The 21,706-nt window shown below is 46.8% G+C and overlaps 1 protein-coding gene across 2 annotated transcripts in view; it reads left to right on the plus strand.

The window, feature by feature from the left end:
- The window catches only part of AGXT2 (alanine--glyoxylate aminotransferase 2), a 47,124-nt gene that overhangs the window by 19,445 nt on the left and 5,973 nt on the right, over positions 1–21,706 (plus strand). Inside the window, exons 2-10 of one of the 2 annotated variants that reach the window (XM_077281779.1) lie at positions 11,454–11,524; positions 13,022–13,206; positions 13,633–13,756; positions 14,054–14,148; positions 14,337–14,430; positions 15,973–16,066; positions 17,235–17,335; positions 19,748–19,840; positions 20,582–20,714. In XM_077281779.1, coding sequence (XP_077137894.1) covers positions 11,454–11,524; positions 13,022–13,206; positions 13,633–13,756; positions 14,054–14,148; positions 14,337–14,430; positions 15,973–16,066; positions 17,235–17,335; positions 19,748–19,840; positions 20,582–20,714 — 990 coding nt within the window. The remainder of the gene's footprint in view (positions 1–11,453; positions 11,525–13,021; positions 13,207–13,632; positions 13,757–14,053; positions 14,149–14,336; positions 14,431–15,972; positions 16,067–17,234; positions 17,336–19,747; positions 19,841–20,581; positions 20,715–21,706) is intronic. The other variant, XM_077281782.1, reaches the window with a different exon arrangement.

Raw genomic sequence — 21,706 nt, forward strand, 5'->3', positions numbered from 1 at the left:
GCCACCAGGGGGGGTGGTCCTATCTAGTAGGCCACTCCTCACACTCTGGTAAAACTGGGGGTTGGACAGGAAGACAGGGAGAAGTAGCTGGGAAGAGCTAGTGAGAGGACCTGTCAGGGATGGGATCCTGGCAGACTCCTCAGAGCAGAACTAACCAGTGCACAACGGGAATACAGTAAAGAAGTATTGGGACCAGAAGGAGTCATGCTGTTAGACCGAGGCAACATCCTTCTGAGGCGCAAACAGTCGGTGGCCGGAACGCCGAGCAAGTAAGAGACTTTAAGTACACTGCAAACCACGGCCGGACAGCTAATTATAGGTTGGCTGTCTCATTTAACACCTAAGCAGACAACGGAGGCAGCTGTGGGAGAGGGGCGACTCTAGGGTCCCGGAAGAACTCCAGGCCTACCCCGTCATACGGGTGCGTCCTACCATATCACCTGGAGGACGGAGAGAACGAACAGTAGAGACAGACAGAAACAGTTGTGAGGACTATCCCGGGAGCTCAGCAGGGAAGAACTACAACACTCAGCGCTAGAAGGTAGACACTGATTCCCACCTGTAAAGAGAACCCCTGATGTGCCTTTGGACCGGCCGGTCTCTGACAACCCAGTTAACAGCGCTCTGGACTGAGGTCTCCAAAACCTTCAGTAAAGAGGTAAAGAGACTGCAACCTGGTGTCCTCATTATTTATCGCGACCTGCACCCCACAACTGCACCATTATCATCATTTATTGCACTGGACGTTCCCCCACTGACAGACAGGGCCACGGACCGGGTCTAGCCACCGTGACAACCCCAGAACTGAGACTCAGAGGCCCGGCTCCGGGTACCCCTCGGCCCTGCGGCGGTGTGGGGGCGCTCCACATACGGCAGCAGCGGCTCAGTATTGGGGTATCAGGGGCAGTAATAGGGACACATACGGCAGCAGCGGCTCAGTATTGGGGTATCAGGTGCAGTAATAGGGACACATATGGCAGCAGTGGCTCAGTATTGGGGTATCAGGTGCAGTAATAGGGACACATACTGCAGCAGAGGCTCAGTATTGGGGTATCAGGGGCAGTAATAGGGACACATACGGCAGCAGCGGCTCAGTATTGGGGTATCAGGTGCAGTAATTGGGACACATACGGCAGCAGCGGCTCAGTATTGGGGTATCAGGGGCAGTAATAGGGACACATACAGCAGCAGCGGCTCAGTATTGGGGTATCAGGTGCAGTAATAGGGACACATACGGCAGCAGCGCTCAGTATTGGGGTATCAGGGGCAGTAATAGGGACACATACGGCAGCAGCGGCTCAGTATTGGGGTATCAGGGGCAGTAATAGGGACACAAGGCAGCAGCGGCTCAGTATTGGGGTATCAGGGGCAGTAATAGGACACATACGGCAGCAGCTGCTCAGTATTGGGGTATCAGGGGCAGTAATAGGACACATACGGCAGCAGCGGCTCAGTATTGGGGTATCAGGGGCAGTAATAGGGACACAAGGCAGCAGCGGCTCAGTATTGGGGTATCAGGGGCAGTAATAGGGACACATACGGCAGCAGCTGCTCAGTATTGGGGTATCTGTAGGATGAGGAGTTTGTGCAGGTTGGGAATAGATGGGGATGGGGCTGGAATATGAGAAGTGAAACGTGTGTTTGTTGTATTCTCTGCAGCTGAGTCGTTGCTGGAAGAAGTTGTCATAATCCAACTTAAAAGAACAGCGCTCCAGCCGGGTGTAGTAATCAAGTAGAAAAGGTCTTTATTCAGCCATGGTATAGCGACGTTTCGACCACAGATCAGTCTTTTTCAAGCATACAAAATGGTGTCATGGGCTGTCTTAAATAGTGTAGATACCACGCAGGGCACCAATCACTCTCAAGTCACAGCCCACATTAAAATATCGTACAGAAATATAACAAACAAGAGACATCAGACACTTGTGTATAAACAAATCTCACATGAACATGCCACCACCGCATAGATTAATACAATAATCAATATACAAATATAAACCAATGCTTTGTTTTATCATATAGTCCACAAATCCACTGGATGCATCTTCGTTCCCATAGAGATCTTCCACCAATGGATCCCATCCTGTTGTGAACCTCCTATTTAGTTAGATCCAATAGAGACTAACGGCGCCAAAAAGACAAACAGCCTATCCAACATCTTCATATAACTTGGCGCTTCTCTAATAACCAGTCCAGCATATTTACTTATAATTAGCATGCTTACATCATCGCCAAGTGCCCTCTCTCCGGCATCACTGCTGCGCCGCAGATCATCATATATACCATAGTGTGTGAGCGCAGGCGCATCACGTCCCAGCCGCGCTCCATCACATGATCGGAATGGAGCCACGCCCAGACGTGACGCGCATCAGCACCACCCAACAGCGGTCACATGTGACCGCCACTCAGACCGGTTACCCGGGGGACGCAAGTAAACAACATGGCGCTTCCCTAGTGACCAATTCGGTACAACTACTTACATTTAGCTTGCCTATATCAGCATCCATATCCCGGTAGTAGTGCAGCGCCCCCACCGCCGCAGGGCCGAGGGGTACCCGGTACCGGGCCTCTGAGTCTCTGCTCTGGGGTTGTCACGGTGGCTAGACCCAGTCCGTGACCCTGCCGCGGGGCGCCCAGTAGTAGGGGTTAATGACGGTAATGTTGTGGGAGGTGGTGAGGATGTGGTGCGGTGCCGGTCGCAGTAATTAACAAGAACAACAGGTTGCAGTCTCCTTACCTCTTTACTGAAGGCTTCAGGATCCTCAATCCGGAATACGGTTAACCGGGCTGCGCAAGTCCGGCCGGTCCGATGGCACCTCCAGAGTTCCCTTTGCAGGTGGAAATCTGTGCCTACCTTCTAGCTCTTATGTGTTGCGGTCCTCCCCTGCTGTGCTTACGGGATAGTACCCACAACTGTTGTGTCTGTTTCTCGTGTTCCCTCACAACTCGATTATGATGTTCTTCTTCTTCGTCCCCCAGATGATATGGCTAGGACGCACCCGTATGACGGGTAGGCTCGGAGCTCTTCCGGAACCCTAGTGTCGCCCCTCTCCAAATGTTGCCCCCTATGTCTTCTTAGGTGATGTGAGTGAGACAGCCCGCCTATAACTGACTGTCCTGCCGTAGGTTTGAAGTTAGGCCTGGAGCTCTATACTTCCTCGGCGTTCCGGCCACCGGTTACGCACCTCAGTAGGATGTTGCCTCGTCTTACAGCACGACTCCTACTGGTATTCTCCTTGTTGCGTTGATCTCGTTTCTCACTCAGCACAATAAACCTCGCTTCTTGTCCTTTCTTAGGGTACCGCCGCGATCAGGTGCAGGCGCGGTCCCGTAACGTTCTCTCTGTTCGCTAGGCCTCTGTCAGGATCCCACCCCTGACAGGGACCCCCCTGAGTCTCTCCCCGCAACACCCTCTGCCACAGGATGTTGCCTGTTCGATTCCCAGTCAGCTTTCTCCCTAACTTCCTATCCAACCCCCAGTTTTACCAAATTGTGAGGAGTGGCCTAATGTATAGTACCCTTAGCTCCCCCTGGAGGCCAGACTGTGAAGAGAATTGGTGTCTGTGATACCTGGTCCGGTGAACTCCTTCAGTGCCATCAGACGTACCATAGCCCCCCTTAGCGGCGGAGCATCAGTACTGCAACGACCAGGACTCTGGGGCGCTGCACTCCCCCCCGGTTAAATCCAGTACTCCTGGACTGGGAAGAAAACAACAATACATGTCAGCAAAAAGACATACAATTTTGAAAATGCAAATAACAAGTAAGTTTGAACAGAGCTTCCCTTTATGGGAGGTGAGGACACTTGAACGTTACAAACGTGGTTAACATACTATAAATAACTTTTCTTACCCAACCGGGTATTCTACTTAGTGCAAATTTCTGAACAATAATTTAACATTGCCTTTAAGGACGTACACGCTGAATCCACTAAAGACCTTCTTATAAAACACTATAAAGCTAATCAACTTTTTCTTCATTTTCCATCTTTACATCTGCAGGACCGCCTGTCTACTCGCCCAGGCCTACTGTCTCTCGTTCTGTTACAGGACCGCCCTTTTCTGCCCGAGCCTACTGCCTTTCTGCTACTATACACAGTATAGAACGTATCATCCATCTCTTACTTCAGGATCACCGAGCCATCTCTATATGGCTCCTAGGAGGACTATTATCTCATGCAGGACCGCCTGTCTATCTGCCCAGGCCTACTGCCTTTCTTCTCATGCGAACGTAATTCTTCTCTCATTTTCTACCACATTATTAAACATTTCTCACAATTAACTCGCTTTCTACATATGACTTTTACATATCAGCATTATCACTTCTTCTTTCAAGACATCATTACCATTTTACCATCTTAAGGCAACACTGTTCATAAGTGCAACATGTTAACATCCCCTTTAAGAGGGGACCAAGTCTCTATGAGGTAGTGCAACTTCTCAAGCTGCAAGTCTGTTTACAATAAGGACTCCGGTGCTGTTTCCAAAAACAGTTTCTTCGCAAAGAGTCCTTTCTTTGTGTAAAACCAGTAGAGGGCACCTTTAAGAAGGTGCAAACTATTTACAGCATCAGTTTGTGAATCATTCACCGTCCATGATTCGGCAGTCTCTCAATAACAATGATGAACACAAGCAAAAAGAACGTAAAACAATAGGGATCCCGGGTCAACAAAGGGATCCCTTTAAGAGTTAACCCTAGTCGGGTTGTAGCAGCAAAGGAGACAGACAGTTAACTATTTACATGTTAGGAAGAATTCTTGCTTACTCAGTTTCGGGCGACCTCGGTCCTTGGTCCCCAGCTGATGCGGTGTCAGCATTGGTGGTTGGTCTCTCGGGTGCAGTCAGATCACCCGGTGTCTGGATTCGGAGGCTAACCCTGCTTGCCAGCTCAGTAGCCGCTACAAGGCGTACAGTGGCGATAGTAACAAGATCTGTCAAGTCCGGATCGGTCATGGTCGAAGCAACAGGTGACACCCCCTCAGGCCCACATCGCTGGACGTTCCGAGCGCACCATCCTTGCGCACTCCGGTGGGGGTGTAGGTCACCTGATCCCCCTTTTGCAAGGGGTCACCATATTGGTTGCAGCAGGGAGTTTTCACGTTGTAACTAGTAACGAAGACGTCAGTCGGTAGCCCCGGTTCCTGTATGGAGCCCCAACCCCTCTTTGGGTGGAAGGCCAGCACAGTTCCCCGCTTTACCACATCCTTCCTGCCGCGCGCAGGCTTCTGGCGTTGTACGTTTAGCGCATTAGTTTGTTCTGTGTCTTTTCGTTTTTTCCAATGTAGGATCAGGCATCGTTTATATTGTTCCCAAGTGAGCACAGCAAGGGTAAGCCTTCCTCCCGAGCTCCATCCGGCCCGATCCAGGGGGTGTCCCACTGGAGGATCACCCCGTCTGAGCTCACGTCTATGGGTTCTCCCGTCTTGGTCGGTAGTGGAGGGACCAGCTTCCCCATTGTGTCGGGGGTGAGGATCACCCGCTCCACCGAGAACAAACGGTTATTGTTGGGGTGAGGAGCGGTCGCGGGAGCGGGATCGGTCGGGGGAGCAGAATCGGCCGGGGGAGTAGGGGCGCCTTCCATACCTGCGCCTGATGTGATTCCACCGATGTCGATCCGTTCCGCTGACAAGGACACTGGAATCGGCTGCAGCCCGGACCGCGGCTCTTCCAAGTCGGCCTCCCAATGTGGTTCCGCTCTCCAGGGCTCCGTGGTCGGGATAGGTAGGCTCGGCTCCTCCGCCGGCGGCTCCAAGGGGTTCAGATCCTTCTGCTGCGGTGGACGCGGGTCCGCTTCTGGCGGGTGAGGGCAAGCCGGGATCACTTCGCCGTCGCTCGGGCACTTGCTGATCATCATCGCTGTCCGGCATTCGGTGGCAACGCATGCACCTGGCTCCGCCATTTCTCCAAGGTCGAGCTCCCTCTTCACCTCGTTCCCGCCGTTGCAAATCAGAGGGCGGTTCTCTTCTGCTGCTGGGCAGGTCGTCATCTCGCAGCAGAAGTCGGAGGGGGCGGTCGCTACTTTTGGCGCCGCTTTGGTAGTCTCCTCCCATGGCACGCCCTTCTTCTTCCTCTGCGCTTCCTGTGGCGCTGCAAAGGCGGCTGGTTTTGGCGGGAACCTTTGGCGACAAGTGGCAGTACACAGTCTTTGCAATAAGTCACAGTCCAAGCACAATAAATCACAGTTCCAAGGCACACATGACCTGATTCTTCAGGCTTAAGTAGATCCTGTTCGTGACACCAAGTTTTGCAGCGCCCCCACCGCCGCAGGGCCGAGGGGTACCCGGTACCGGGCCTCTGAGTCTCTGCTCTGGGGTTGTCACGGTGGCTAGACCCGGTCCGTGACCCTGCCGCGGGGCGCCCAGTAGTAGGGGTTAATGACGGTAATGTTGTGGGAGGTGGTGAGGATGTGGTGCGGTGCCGGTCGCAGTAATTAACGAGAACAACAGGTTGCAGTCTCTTTACCTCTTTACTGAAGGCTTCAGGATCCTTAATCCGGAATACGGTTAACCGGGCTGCGCAAGTCCGGCCGGTCCGATGGCACCTCCAGAGTTCCCTTTGCAGGTGGAAATCTGTGCCTACCTTTTAGCGCTTATGTGTAGCGGTCCTCCCCTGCTGTGCTTACGGGATAGTCCCCACAACTGTTGTGTCTGTTTCTCGTGTTCCCTCACAACTCGATTATGATGTTCTTCTTCTTCGTCCCTCAGATGATATGGCTAGGACGCACCCGTATGACGGGTAGGCTCGGAGCTCTTCCGGGACCCTAGTGTCGCCCCTCTCCAAATGTTGCCCCCTATGTCTTCTTAGGTGATGTGAGTGAGACAGCCCGCCTATAACTGACTGTCCTGCCGTAGGTTTGAAGTTAGGCCTGGAGCTCTATACTTCCTCGGCGTTCCGGCCACCGGTTACGCGCCTCAGTAGGATGTTGCCTCGTCTTACAGCACGACTCCTACTGGTATTCTCCTTGTTGCGTTGATCTCGTTTCTCACTCAGCACAATAAACCTCGCTTCTTGTCCTTTCTTAGGGTACCGCCACGATCAGGTGCAGGCGCGGTCCCGTAACGTTCTCTCTGTTCGCTAGGCCTCTGTCAGGATCCCACCCCTGACAGGGACCCCCCTGAGTCTCTCCCCGCAACACCCTCGGCCACAGGATGTTGCCTGTTCGATTCCCAGTCAGCTTTCTCCCTAACTTCCTATCCAACCCCCAGTTTTACCAGATTGTGAGGAGTGGCCTAATGTATAGTACCCTTAGCTCCCCCTGGAGGCCAGACTGTGAAGAGAATTGGTGTCTGTGATACCTGGTCCGGTGAACTCCTTCAGTGCCATCAGACGTACCATAGCCCCCCTTAGTGGCGGAGCATCAGTACTGCAACGACCAGGACTCTGGGGCGCTGCAGTAGCACTGAGTTGCAGATCGTTATAGAGGCCCCAGTGCATATACGCAGGCGCACCACATCTGAGATGGAGCGCAGCTATAATGTGGTGCGCCTGTGATCTATGTTCTGTAGGGCTGGTATCTACCACTGACCACATGGCGGTAATATCCATGTTGGTCTTATAGAGATTATCTTTAGTAACATCGCGGTCATCTGCTGAGATTCTCCTCTATTAGGGAGCATCACCGAGTTGTAATCAAGGTTACCTGGTTAGGGGCCCACTCAGAAGCTTCGCCCCCCCCTGAGCCAAAACCCTAGCTACACCTCTGCTCTTTGCTCTCCTTCAGACTCCCCTGTCCCACTTCTCCAGAATTCTATGTCCAGAAACAACCGGAGACTAGACGGAGGTGGACATGACTTGGGGATGGGTGGACCGAGAACTCCTGCAGCTTTTGTTTGTATTGCGGTGTAGATTTTAAACAAGAGGGTTGTTGCTTTAAGAGGAAGGAGTTTAGATGTTTGTGGCTGGTGTATTACTGTGAGGAGGGTGGGGCTTATATAGGGGAGGCAACTCTGGCTCTCCCTCTTTCTCTCACAGGATGGACAGGAGGAAACATTACCAGCCCTCCCGTCCTGTTTATAATCTCTGTCCTAAAACTTTTTAATTATTGCTTGTAAAATGATAGATGCTTTATTGTATTTTTGAATTTGTCATTGTATATCTTGTACCAGGTTAAATTGTATATTGGCTATAAAGAGTTATTATTTGTGGTAACCTTCTAAGCCCAAGGGAAGGGCAATCCTTAAGCCATGGTTCCCTGGAGGTTTCCTCCACAGGGGTTTTTTCCTCTCCTGAGCGCTGTAGGATGACTCTTTGTGAGTCGGAGGTTCGCCAAGTTTAGTCCCATTAATGCTTTTGCAGGGACTTCTAGTTTTTAAGTTTACAAAAATGATTTAATTATTTAAAAAAAAAAGAAAAGAAAAGTGGCAAATGAGACTTGGAATTTATAACCCGTCACGGCTTTGCGGTTTAGGAGTCAGGTGGAAGTTGCAGACAAGTTAAAGGTGGACTCATTTTAACTAATAGAGGATGTAAAACCTCATGGTAGTGAGCAGGCTCGGCTTTGGTGGCCAGCCTCAAGGACGTTGTAATGGTAACATCAATCAGGGGCGGGCACAGTGGTTAAGCACAGGAGTGAGGATAAAAGGGTCATTGGTGCCCTGAAAGTTTACTGGCTCTGCTTGAATGGCAAGCCAGTGCGTGCCGCCCCTTTATGGCTGTCTGTCCTGGTGCTGTATGTCAGACAGCTGGGGATATCGCAGTACTTGTGAATCCCAATGTACTAGCACTCCACCTGACCCCTACTGTGATTATTTAATCCTGTGATTTGAATAAAAGCTGTGGCCATTTTGACAACCAAAATAATGTGTTTTGTGTATTTATTTTAGTACCTAGGTTTACAGTAGTTATGGTGGTTTTAAGAAGGAGTGGGGTCCATCCTATATCCAAAAGTCATGCTCCAGATTCCTCTGTTGTCCAGAATCTTCTGTCCTCCTACTCCAGACTCCACAGTCCTCCTTCCTCCTGCAGATTTGTCTGTCCTCCTGCTCCTCTTCCAGACTCCTCTGTCCTCCTTCTCAGGCCTCCTCAGTCCCAACCAAAGTGTTTTTTCCTCACTCCAGCCTCCTCTGTCCATCTCCAGACATTTCTGACCTCCTCCAGGCACCATTTCCCCCCCAGTCTCCTTTATCCCCATGTATCAGGGACAGACCAAAAGTCACTGCACCCTCTGTAGTGTGCACCGAGCATACATCATTTCCAAGACAAGAAATCAAACCATAAGGACGGTTATCATGGTTTTACTTACATCTAATATGGAGGCACAACAACAATATTTTATCAAATATATGAAAAATTCTCTGATGTTTCCACCTTTGCTGGTGTGCCACAGCTCACGTTGCCATTTGCTTCCATGGTGGGTGACAGTCGCAGTGGAAGTTAAAGACTTTTCACTACACATCTGCAAGCTGATATTAGTGACATGGTCCTGACGCGCTGCACAGGACCTCTGCACTGACACAGAAGGAGGGGAAACCGGCCCCTAAATAATTTCTGTCACTCACAGCCTCTGCCCATCTCTGTGGCGCCTAATCTCCTCATTAGAATAACTCAGATACCACACACAGAATGAAGGGCTGGAAAGGAATAAGTAAACCATAGACAAGTGCACTGAACATAAGTCCATGTGATGACTGGAAACACAAATCTTCTCATCTTTCCCCGGCAAATAGAACCGTACAGTACAAAATAATAGTGCAAAATCATTGGAGCAACAAGCCCAACATAATAGTATCTGCCTCACTTCGAGACGGTGGGCAGAGTCCGCTTCATCATCCCAGAATCCATTGTCCTCTCAAGACTTCTGTCACTCAGACACATCTGTCCTGCTCTAAATGCCTCTGTCCCACTCCTCCAGTCACCTCAGTTCCTTCCAGACTCCGCTGACCTCCCACCTACACTTCTGATAGCCCCCAGACTCCTCTGTCTCCTCCAATGTTCTCTGTCCCACCCGACTACTCCTCCACTACAGACACATCTGTCCCCTTCAGTTTCCTGCCTCTTCCAGACTCTTCTGACACCTGTCAGTCACCTCTGTCCTGTCGACACGCCTCTGTCCTCTCTAGACCCCTCTGTCCTCCAGAATCCTCCATCATGTTTCTCTCTTGACTCCTCTGCCATTCTCCAGACTCCTCTACCCTTCTCTACATTCTTCTGTCTTTTCTAGACTCCTCTGTCCCCTCCAGTCTCCTGTGTCGTCTTCCAGAATCCTGTCCTCTCTCTCATAAGTCCTCTGTCATACTACAGACTCCTCAGTCCTTTCTAGACTTATCTGTCTTCCTCCAGAATCCTCTGTCTTTTCTAAACTCCTCTGTCTCCTCCTGTCACCTTAGTTCCCTCCAGACTCCTCTGTCCTACCTCAGATACTTCTGATTGCAACCAGACTACCCTATGTCCTCCAATCTTCTCTGTCCTGCTCTAGACTACTCTTCCACTACAGAGGCCTATGTCTCTCCCAGACACTTCTGCCACCCACCCGTTAGACAACTCTGTCCTGTTGACATGCCTCTGTCCCCACCAGAATCCTCTGTCCTTTTTAGACTCCTCTGTCCCCTCTCTTGTGACTCCTCTGTCATTCTCCAGACTTCTCTGTCCTCTTAACACACCTTCTTTCTCTTCGAAACCCAAACACTTTGGTCCTCTTCAGACTCCTCTGCCCTTCTATAAACCTAGATGCAGAGCCCCAGAGTCCTGGTCGTTGCAGTAATGTCATTCTTCCACCAGGGGGGGCAATATTACGTCTGAAGATAATAAAGGAGTCCATCCTACCAGGTATCACAAACCATACACCACCTTTTACTGGAAGTTTCAGCATCCACAGTCCAGGGTACAGACCACAGGCTAGGCAGAGTCCGGCTGGTCCGAAGGCAAATCCAGAGTCCCCTTATCCAGGTGGAAATCAGTAGCGCCTGGGTGTTGTAGTATCTCGCTGCTGAGCTTCCCGGTAAGGTCCTCACAACTCTTGTAGATGTTCTTTCTTCCTCTCTGTCCCCCAGATGGTGTGGATAGGACAAACCCCAATGCCCTACTACGTGGGGGCGCTCCATAGACACCTCTGTCCTGTCTAGACGCCTCTTTCCCCTAAAGAGTTCTCTGCCCTCCTCCATAATTTTCTGTTGTCTTCAGACTTCTTTGTCTCTTCCTGACATTTTGACACTCTCTAGCCTCCTCTGTTGCCAAGAAAGTAGGAAACTGGAAAATTCCTAGAGCTCTCTTGGGCTTTCACTGCAGTCAATAAGATGCCCACATGCTGGGTCTTCTGGAGTAATAGATGCTCTTTGTAGCTGCTTTCTGCACTATTTCTACCATGAAGAACCACAAGCACAAACCACCCGGTATTACGTATTGATCTGTTGTCGTATAATCCATGAAAGGAATCGTGCAACTTTTATTATTACTATTAGCTTTATAATGAAGCACGTTTATAGACAGATGACAGATATTGATGATTCGATCTATCAGTGTATTGCAGATGTTTATCAGGCAATGAGCCCAGGATGCCGCCCTGTGACTTCGTACCGGAGAAATATGAGGTGAGGCTCTTATCTAAAAGATATTATATTAGCAGGTCGGGATTGGGGTTGCATCTCACAAAATTCGAATATCAGCAAAAAGTTAAATTATGTTATAATTTTATTATAGATCACTCTGTAATGACTCTATATAATGTAGGAGTTTCACTTTTTGTATTGAAGAACTGAAATAAATTAACTTTTTTGATGATATTCTAGTTTAGTGAGAAGCACCTGTATTTAGGAGGTTTGGCTTGCGGTCTTTATTGGTTTATGGCCTAGTTTAGGGTCTGTATTACTTCAGGGGGTCTAGTTCAGGGTTCTGTGTTTATTTTGGCGGTCCTGTTTGGTTCTGTATTTAAGATGTTGGGTGAGGGGTCAGTCATAGCTTAGCCTCTGATTTTCGGGTATTAATTTAGGGTGTGATTTAGGGTCTGCATTTTTGTAGGAGTTCTGCTCTGGGTCTGTATTTCTTTAGGAGGTCTGGTTTGGGTGTATGTACTAGTTTAGGGGATCTAGTTTGGGGTTGTTATTTAGGGGGTATGGTGTGGGATCTATATTTATTTAGGGGGTCTTATATCAGGTCTGTATTAGTTTAGGGGGTCTATTGTGGGGTTGTTATTTACAATATCTGGTTTGGAGTCTGTGTTAGCTTAGGGTCTGATTTAACGGTCTGTATTAATCAAAAGTCTGTACTGGTTTACGGCCTGAATGAATTTATGAGGTTTGGTTTGGGGTTATTATTTAGAAAGTATGGTCTGGGGTCTGGATTTATTAGTGGATATAATTCTTGGTTCTGATTTGGGGTCTATATATGTTTAGGGGTTTAGGGTCTGTATCTGTATTTGGGATTCATATGAATTTATGAGGTCCAGTTTGGGGTTGTTATTTAGGAGGTCTTGTCTGGGGTCTGGATTGATTAGTGGATATGGTTCTGGGTCTGTTATTATTAGGGGTTCTGATTTAGGGTCTGTATAGGTTTAGGGTCTGTATCTGTGTTTGGGATCCATGTGAATTTATGAGGTCTAGTTTGGTGTTGTTACTTAGGAGGTCTTGTCTGGGGTCTGGATTGATTAGTGGATATGGTTCTGGGTCTGTTATTATTAGGGGTTCTGATTTAGGGTCTGTATCTGTGTTTGGGATCCATATGAATTTATGAGGTCTGGCTTGGGGTTGTTATTTAGGAGGTATGGTCTGGGGTCTGGATTGATTAGTGGATATGGTTCTGGGTCTGTATTTATTAGGATGTCTAATTTGTGATCTCTATTTAGGGGTTTGGTTTATGTCCTGTTTTCAGGAGCTTCTGTTCTGGGTCTGTATTACCGAGGGGCCGAGGGGCCATATGCTATACTCGTGATTCAGACACTGTCAGTTAGGGATCAGTCCTATGACACATAACAATGTGGCGCCCGGCCTGATAAATGGACACAGCCTCCGATGTGACTCGTGGATGTGAAGATATAGCGAGAATAATACACGTGTATCAATAATCACCGTATTGTGGCCTTTGCTCCCCAGTCTCTTCCCTATGAACACGTGGCGGAGGTCCGCAAGAAAAATCTGTCTGCATTGTACTTGACGTACTACAAGAAGCCCCTCCTGCTGCACCAAGGACACATGCAGTGGTTGTTCGATCACGAGGGACGGCGCTACCTCGATCTCTTTGGAGGAATTGTCACTGTCAGCGTCGGACACTGTCACCCGTACGTATCCTGTAACTTGCCCTTATACATACTCCGGTGGTGTTTATGGCGCCACCTATCACAGAGTTCGTATCAAGTGCTCACTTTCTCCACAGCTCCCCCACAGGGGAAATGAGGCATTACATGGCGCTCAGTGTAATAAATAAGCTGCCATATTGGGTCCTCCGGAATAAAAGGTGCACTTTCTAGCAGCACACCCTCCAATTAAAGAGGATGTCCCATGAGCAGCATTTATCATCTTGATATTTAGGAACAGGGGTCTCATGTAAATGGAGCGGTAATGCACATACAGGACCACCGCGCTGTTCACGGTCTACGCTGGCTGTGATTACGCAGAGCAACTTTCTAACTATGCAAAATCCAGCACCATAACGTGGCCCCTCTTGTAGGTCACTGGTGCCACACTTTATATTTGTCTCCATGCAGGAAGGTGACAGACGCAGCAAAGAAGCAGCTCGATCGTCTCTGGCACACGACCAACATCTATTACCATGCTCCACTCTATGAATATGCGGAGAAGCTGATGAGCCGGCTGCCCGGGAAGCTGAAGGTATCACGGCTCTGCCTGATCACAGCAGGCAACATGGATGGATGATGGATGGTGAATGGATGGATGATGGATGGATGGTGGATAAATGATGGATGGTAGATGGATGGATGATGGACGGATAGTTGAATCATGGATAGGTGGGTGGATGATGGATGGAAGGATTGATGGGTAATGGATGGAGGGAGGATGGATGGATAGATGATGGATAATAGATGATTGATGGATGGAGGGATGGATGATGGATCATGGATGTATGATGGATGGATATTATCATAAGATACATTTTTCTTATTCCAGGCTCTCTATCTCACCAACAGTGGGTCAGAGGCGAATGACCTCGCATTGCATATGGCAAGATTGCACACCGGCCACTATGATATCATCAGTTTAAGGTAAGTTATAGACCTCCCCCCGGAGCAGCGCTCCCTGGAGTTAGGGATTAGTGGGACCCCCAGTGATCAGACATTAATGGCCGATCCCAGACAACCCCCACAATACGTACAGTAGGGACGGTGTGATTTCCATGCAGTGACCCTGTAATGACCGTGTACCTGGTTAAGCATCATGTGTTATGTTACAGGAGCGGATACCACGGCGCCAGTCCTTATTCCCTGGGTGTGACATCTCTTTCTGCCTATAAACCTGACGTGCCGCTTGGTTTTGGGTGTCATACGGTAAAGTTAATTTTATTCTCAGCTCAGATTTCACAGTTTTACAACGCCCGTAGCCAGTAAAGCCGATCTTTATATTGCACTCTGCCAGAAGGAAACCTTAAATATATATACACATATATGCCAAGATTTTGAACAAATCCTTTCCACTCAGGAGCCAAAATGCCCAAACAGGGTCTCCAAGAAAATACAAATTTGCAAAGTAAATAATCCCTCCATCACTGGGTCCATGAAGTTCATGAGACTAGGCAACGGATAGGGGATCACTTTCAATTCTGGAAATAAGTGAATGGTACTGAGCTGCAATACCAGGCACAGCCACTATTAACTGTGTGGCGCTGTGTCAGGAGATCACAGCATTTGAGTTCTGTCAATCAGCTGATCGCAGGCTCAAGACGGATCTCCACTAATATATCACTAATTAATAAAGCTATCAAAAAGTCACCAAAAATTGTACCTAGGAAATCTCCTGCATGTCCCATGGATAGATAATAAATGTCTAATTTTGGGACAACCCCTTTAAAGACAATAAATCACTAGGTTATAAATTAACCAGTTTTCACTCTTATTTTATTTCCACATCCCCCGCTCGCCCCCCCCCCCCCCCCCCTGAGTTTTCCGCTTTCAGAATTTTTTAAAACCGTCATATGGTTCCAGAGATATGTGTCTTTTTATTTAGTACTAATATTTATTGTCTTTACTAAGGGGGCGTGGCTCATCAGTTAATTATGCAGAATGGCCTAAAGACACGCCCCAGAGGATCCTGTGAGCAATGTCCCCTTGTAGAAAAAAAAAATTGAAACAAGAAAGGCCATATCTCTGGAACCGTATGGTGGATTTAGTAAACACAAACATCAAAGTACTCAGGGGAACGGTGGGAATAAAATGGGAACAAAACTGGTCCCTTTTGACCGAGTGGCATGTCCTCTTTAAGAACATGAGCAAAGTACAGCAATAGTACAGAAGACACAGAAAGTAACCAAAATGCTTGGTGAACTTAATGGGGTTTTCCACTATTAGGACAACCCCTTCTCATACTCCACGATTGGCCCCGATTAAAAAAAAAATGCCTTTACTCACCTCCCATGCCAGCGCTATTCCCGCAGTGTCAGCACTCATGGTTCCGGGACTATCGTGTGGTTGTATGACATGTGGTTCCCGGCGCCCAATCAGCGCTGGTGTCACTGTCTCCGCCTTCGGACAAATTGAACATGAAGAGGAAGTCAGGGATTGGCTACAGCTCAAACTTCCTCTTCCTGTTCAATTTGTCCGAAGGCGGAGACAGTGATGTCAGTGATGATTGGACGCCAGGGTCACGTGTCACAACAGCTGCACGGGAGCCCCGGGAGAGCAAATACCCACACCAAGGGAACGGCGGCGGCACAAGAGGGGACTATAGGCTTGTTTATTTTATCAGGGCCAAGTGTAGGTTATGACAAGGAGTTGTCCAAGTAGCGGACAACTTCTTTAAGTCCATCTTCACCTGGCACTGCGGAGTCACTGGTTTTTTCCTTTTGCATCATTTCTGTAATGTCTCCTTTGTAGACGATGTGTCCTGATGTTTTTCGAGGCATTTGGGGTGGAAGTCACTGCCGAGATTCTCCAGTTCAGACCACACGGACCTGCTCCTGTTCTCCAGGTAGGAACCATGTTCTGAGAAGAAGATGAGAAATAGAAAACCACAGCCTTCACCATTACCCAGACCGGAGAGGTGGAGGACCCGGCTGTCAATACTTTGTATAGGCAGCTCATTGATTTTAATGACCATCATGTAATACCTCATTTTTTCAGTGGTGGCGCTGTATGGACCTTGAACACTTGTGGCCAGGTCATAGATGATTGCTACCGGTACTTTCTGATCGACTGATTGCTAATGGGCTCCTCTAACAAAAAGGGAATATCCAAAAAAGACAGACCCTTTAAGGAACTTCTGATAAGTTATCAATGTCTTGTCACTTTCATTAACCCTTCCCACCACGGCCAATATCAATTTTGCTCTCTTATTTTTTCTTTTCCTTCCAAGAGGTTTTTACATTTTTATGGATTTTTTTTTTTGTATTTTGAATTTTTATGGATTTTTTTGTATTTCAAATAATTGCAACATTTTTTATTATTTACTTTATTTTAGTTCTCACAGTAGACTTGAACCTGTGACCGCCTGTAGTACGTACTGAAATATCACAAAATATAGTGAAAACTACATTCTTCTATGAAGCATCTGGGAATGGGTGCCCAAATAGGTGGGCCATTAAAATCCCGCCATTTAAAAAGCACCTGTAACCTGGTCAAAAGTTGCCCCTTTTTGCTTTTTTCCCTTTCCTCTCCTGAGTATTCCATTTTTTTTTTTTAATCCACCATATAATTCCAGAGATATGGTACATTTTATTTTCTGCTAATTTTTATGGTATTTTCCAAGGGGGTGGTGCTTACAGAGTAATTATGCAGAGCAGCCTAAAGACACGCCCCAGAGGATCCCTGGTGTTTGGAACTCTTAAGGAAGCACTGAATATGTGGTGTGGTCTCGACATGTTTGACAGATGTCATGAAGTGGTTAATGTGAAGAGTTAAGTGAAGCCTAAGAGGGCTAAAAAGCCACAACGCTCAAAATAAAGCTCTGCAGGCCACAAAAACCCCTGCGACAGCATCTTCTGACATATCACAATGGAATAAGGGCGTAAAATATACATTAAAAAAAATGTACAAAAGTAAACTTGTGGGAAAGTGCATAAAACTTGTGGAAAATGACACGACAATGTGGACACTAGGTGGCGCTGTTCCACTGATCGATGTGGCCCTTTCTCCTACAGGCTCCTGTGAAGCTAAAGACAGATATATCGAACAGTTAAAGGACACCCTGGAAACCAGCAGCGCCAGCAGGATAGCCGGATTTATAGCCGAGCCCATCATGGTAAGAAATGTCACAAATATAAAGGTGGCAGAAATAGAAAACGTTACAAAGTTTTTGCCCAGTATTAGAAAAACATGGCTGCTTTCTTCCAGAAACAGCGCCACCCCTGTCCAGAGGTTGTGTCTGGTATTGCACCTCACAAAGCGCCATTGAGGTGACTTTCAAACAGGAAGTAATCAGCCATTTTTTTCCGAATCCCACATGACCTCTTTATGTGGAAATGTTCCAGGCGGTTTTGTTTTATGCTTGAATTTCATACTAAAAATCACAAAGACATCAAAGTTCAGCTCAACTTTCATGCGGTCTGCGGTGGATCCAGAATCTGTCTTTTTTTTCTACCTCCTCTCAGCTGATTTATCACCACAGACCACATCAAAGTTGACTTGAACATTGATAACATCATAAATCAGCTGAGAGGAGCTAAAAAAAAAAAGACAGATACAAGAGTTAAAAACTCCAGTCAAAACAAGCTCACTGACAGGTTCCCAGTTCACTCATTCTGCAGCTTACAATGCGCAGGGAAGCAAAGAGCCAGTAATATTCTTCATGAAATCTAAACTTGGAGATGAAGCAGAAACAAAAGACATTCCCGTAGTCTTTTAAAACTAAACGCTATTTTAATTTTTATTTCAAAAATCAAAAATACACAAGAAAAAAGAAACTTTGCAATATATCTTATGAGAGACATCTGCTTCTGTCTCCTCCTGGACTGATCTGTCATTCTCAAGATTCTCGATTCATGGGTAGAAATCTGTTTTCAGCGAATATAGACGTTCCCATTACTGAGATAGGAGGTGACAGTCGGTGCTTATAAAAATCTATGGAGGGGGAGGAGCTAGAGAAACACACAGACATTCTAGGGAGGAGCTACAGGAACACAGACATTCTAGGGAGGAGCTACAGGAACACAGACATTCTAGGGAGGAGCTACAGGAACACAGACATTCTAGGGAGGAGCTAGAGGAACACACAGACATTCTAGGGAGAAGCTAGAGGAACACACATACATTCTAGGGAGGAGCTAGGGAGGAGCTAGAGGAACACACAGACATTCTAAGGAGGAGCTAGAGAAACACACAGACATTCTAGGGAGGAGCTAGAGGAACACAGAGACATTCTAGGGAGGAGCTAGAGGAACAGACATTCTAGGGAGGAGCTAAAGAAACACATTCTAGGGAGGAGCTAGAGGAACACAGATATTCTAGGGAGGGGCTAGAGGAACACACAGACATTCTAGGGAGGAGCTAGAGGAACACAGACATTCTAGGGAGGAGCTAGAGGCAGAGACAGACATTCTAGGGAGGAGCTAGAGGAACACACAGACATTCTAGGGATGAGCTAGAGGAACACAGACATTCTAGGGAGGAGCTAGAGGAACACAGACATTCTAGGGAGGAGCTAGAGAAACATTCTAGGGAGGAGCTAGAGAAACATTCTAGGGAGGAGCTAGAGGAACACAGACATTCTAGGGAGGAGCTAGAAGAACACACAGACATTATAGGGAGGAGCTAGAGGAACACACAGACATTATAGGGAGGAGCTAGAGGAACACACAGACATTCTAGGGAGGAGCTAGAGGAACACAGACATTCTAGGGATGAGCTAGAGGAACACAGATATTCTAGGGAGGGGCTAGAGGAACACACAGACAGTCTAGGGAGGAGCTAGAGGAACACAGACATTCTAGGGAGGAGCTTGAGGAACACACAGACATTCTAGGGATGAGCTAGAGAAACACACAGACATTCTAGGGAGCAGCTAGAGGAACACACAGACATTCTAGGGAGGAGCTAAAGGAACACACAGACATTTTAGGGAGGAGCTAGAGGAACACACAGGCATTCTAGGGAGGAGCTAGAGGAACACACAGATATTCTAGGGACGATCTAGAGGAACACACAGACATTCTAGGGAGGGGCTAGAGGAACACAGACATTCTAGGGAGGATCTAGAGGAACACAGACATTCTAGGGAGGAGTTAAAGGAACACAGACATTCTAGGGAGGAGCTAGAGGAACACACAGACATTCTAGGGAGGAGCTAGAGGAACACACAGACATTCTAGGGAGGAGCTAGAGGAACACACAGATTCGGCTGCAAGTTCTCCTGAAACAACAGTTGCATTGTTTTGCACCATAGATTAAGCGTAACTGTTGTTTCAGAACTTGCAGTAGAATGTCCGTGTCTGATTCTAGTTCCTCCCCCTCTCCATAGAATCTGATGAGCACCAACTGCTTTTCCTATCACAGTAGTAGGAAAGTCTTCATTCACTGAAGAATACTTGTGAATTGACAATTTGGAGAATAAATCAGTCCCGAAGGAGAAAAAAAGAGGATTCCTCTAATAAGATATGGGGTGAAGATGTCAGTTTGTTTCTGTTTCTTGCAGTATTGTTATTTCCTTTTCTTCCAGGGGGTCGGAGGAGCCGTTCAGTATCCCAAAGGATTTTTAAAAGCGGCCTACGAGCTTGTCCGAGAGCGAGGAGGGCTATGTATAGCAGATGAGGTAAGTCTCTATTTGTAGAGATCAGTTCTCTGTGCAGGGCTCCTGCTTATAGACAGCAGCCAATCAGAAGAGAACGAGCTGCAGACAGGAGAGAAAGAGCAGCTGCCTGAACCAATGAGGAGGCAGTAGGCGTGTCTTAGATTACTTTAGACTCTTGGTTGGCGCTGTAACCTCAGCAGTAGTCACAGATCATAGCTCTATTCTGTTGGAAGAAGGGTGGTGAAATCCACCAGGAAAAAAAAATTGTGGCGCACTTCATCATACGTACAGAGTTATACAAAAACAATGCGTAATGCAGTGTATGAAGCACCATATTGCAGCACACAGAGTCAACGCGCTCTTTAACTTCCATCATGTTTTATGGAAAATCAGGAGTTTTATCCTTAGTGCACATAAGACCGTCATATAGTGCCAGGAGACTAATAGTTGTATAGACTGCCCTCTGGTGCAAATATAATAAAAGCTGTATAAGACTGTACTAGAGGGGCCAATATAATAAAAGCTTTATAAGACAGCCCTATATTGCCAATAAAATAAAAGCCTTAAAGGACCGCCCTATAGTGCCAATATAATAAAATCAGGCCGCCATAAGATAATAGAAGCCATATAATGTAAACCATACAGGGCATATATAATATGCAGAATCTCAATATTTCTCCCATTATAATTCAGAAATAATCCCGCCATACACTGCTAAATAATACAGAGCATACGTCTTGGTTTCTTCTGTTTTACCCATAGGTCCAGACTGGTTTTGGAAGAACAGGAAGCCATTATTGGGGATTTCAGGGCCATGAAGTCATGCCGGATATCGTGACCATGGCAAAGGGAATTGGTAATGGATTTCCGATGGCCGCCGTTGTGACAACAGAAGGTAAGTGACAGATTACATCATAGGTGCCCCCTATTGGTGGGTGCAGGTAGCAGTTGCACCAGGGACCGAGCGACAGAGGGGCCAAAAGATTACCTGTTACAGTTTTTCTCACAATTCGGGGCCACATAATACCGCCACATAGTGCCAAAATAATATGCAGAATTCTCAAAATGCTTCCTGAACTCCTTCCCGGCATGTGAAGTACAAGTACAGTGACACGTCAAGTGCGGGTGAAAGGAGCGGTCGCAGAAGTTAAGGGCGAGTGCCTGCAGTGCTGTACAGCCTGCACCTACCGCTAACAGGAGCTGAGCTTCATAGGAGATCAGTAATATTACTAAATACTGCGGTATTGTAGTACATAGTAAAAGTGATCAAACAAGCGCAGGCTCACGTTCAAGAGACGAAGGCTTAAAACAAAAAGCAATAATTAACAGCAAAAAAACTCCGTACAAACTGAAGCAATAAATACCAAAAATAATTACCGTAAGTAAAAAATGAAACAAAAATAATTCAATAAAAAAAGAAACAAAAATAATTAAATGAAAAATGAAGCAAAAATGAACACAATAAAATTTTGTAAAAATTGGCACAAAAAATCTGAAAAATGTAGCAAAAATTAACAAAAACAATCCAGTAAAAAAATAAAACTAAAATTAACAAAAACTGAGTAAAAAATGAATCAAAATATAATTAGATAACTAATAATTATAAGTAAGAGAATAAAAAAAAATTTTGAACCACTCCCTCTTCCTAAATAAAAAAATAAAGATATTTAGAAAATAAAGAAAAAACATATTTGTTATTGTTCCATCCATGAAAATTATTTAATCTAGAAAGTAATGTGGTAAAAAGTAAAAATTTAAATAGAAACAACAAAAATTGATGTTTTTTTGTAGCTGCCCCTTCTAAAAATAAATGCAATAAAAAGTGATCTGTATCCCAAAATGGTATCAATAAAGTCAGTTCGCCATGCAAAAAACGAGGCCTGACAT

Source organism: Ranitomeya variabilis, chromosome 1 (genome assembly GCF_051348905.1).
Source record: "Ranitomeya variabilis isolate aRanVar5 chromosome 1, aRanVar5.hap1, whole genome shotgun sequence".
Classification (NCBI taxonomy): domain Eukaryota; kingdom Metazoa; phylum Chordata; class Amphibia; order Anura; family Dendrobatidae; genus Ranitomeya; species Ranitomeya variabilis.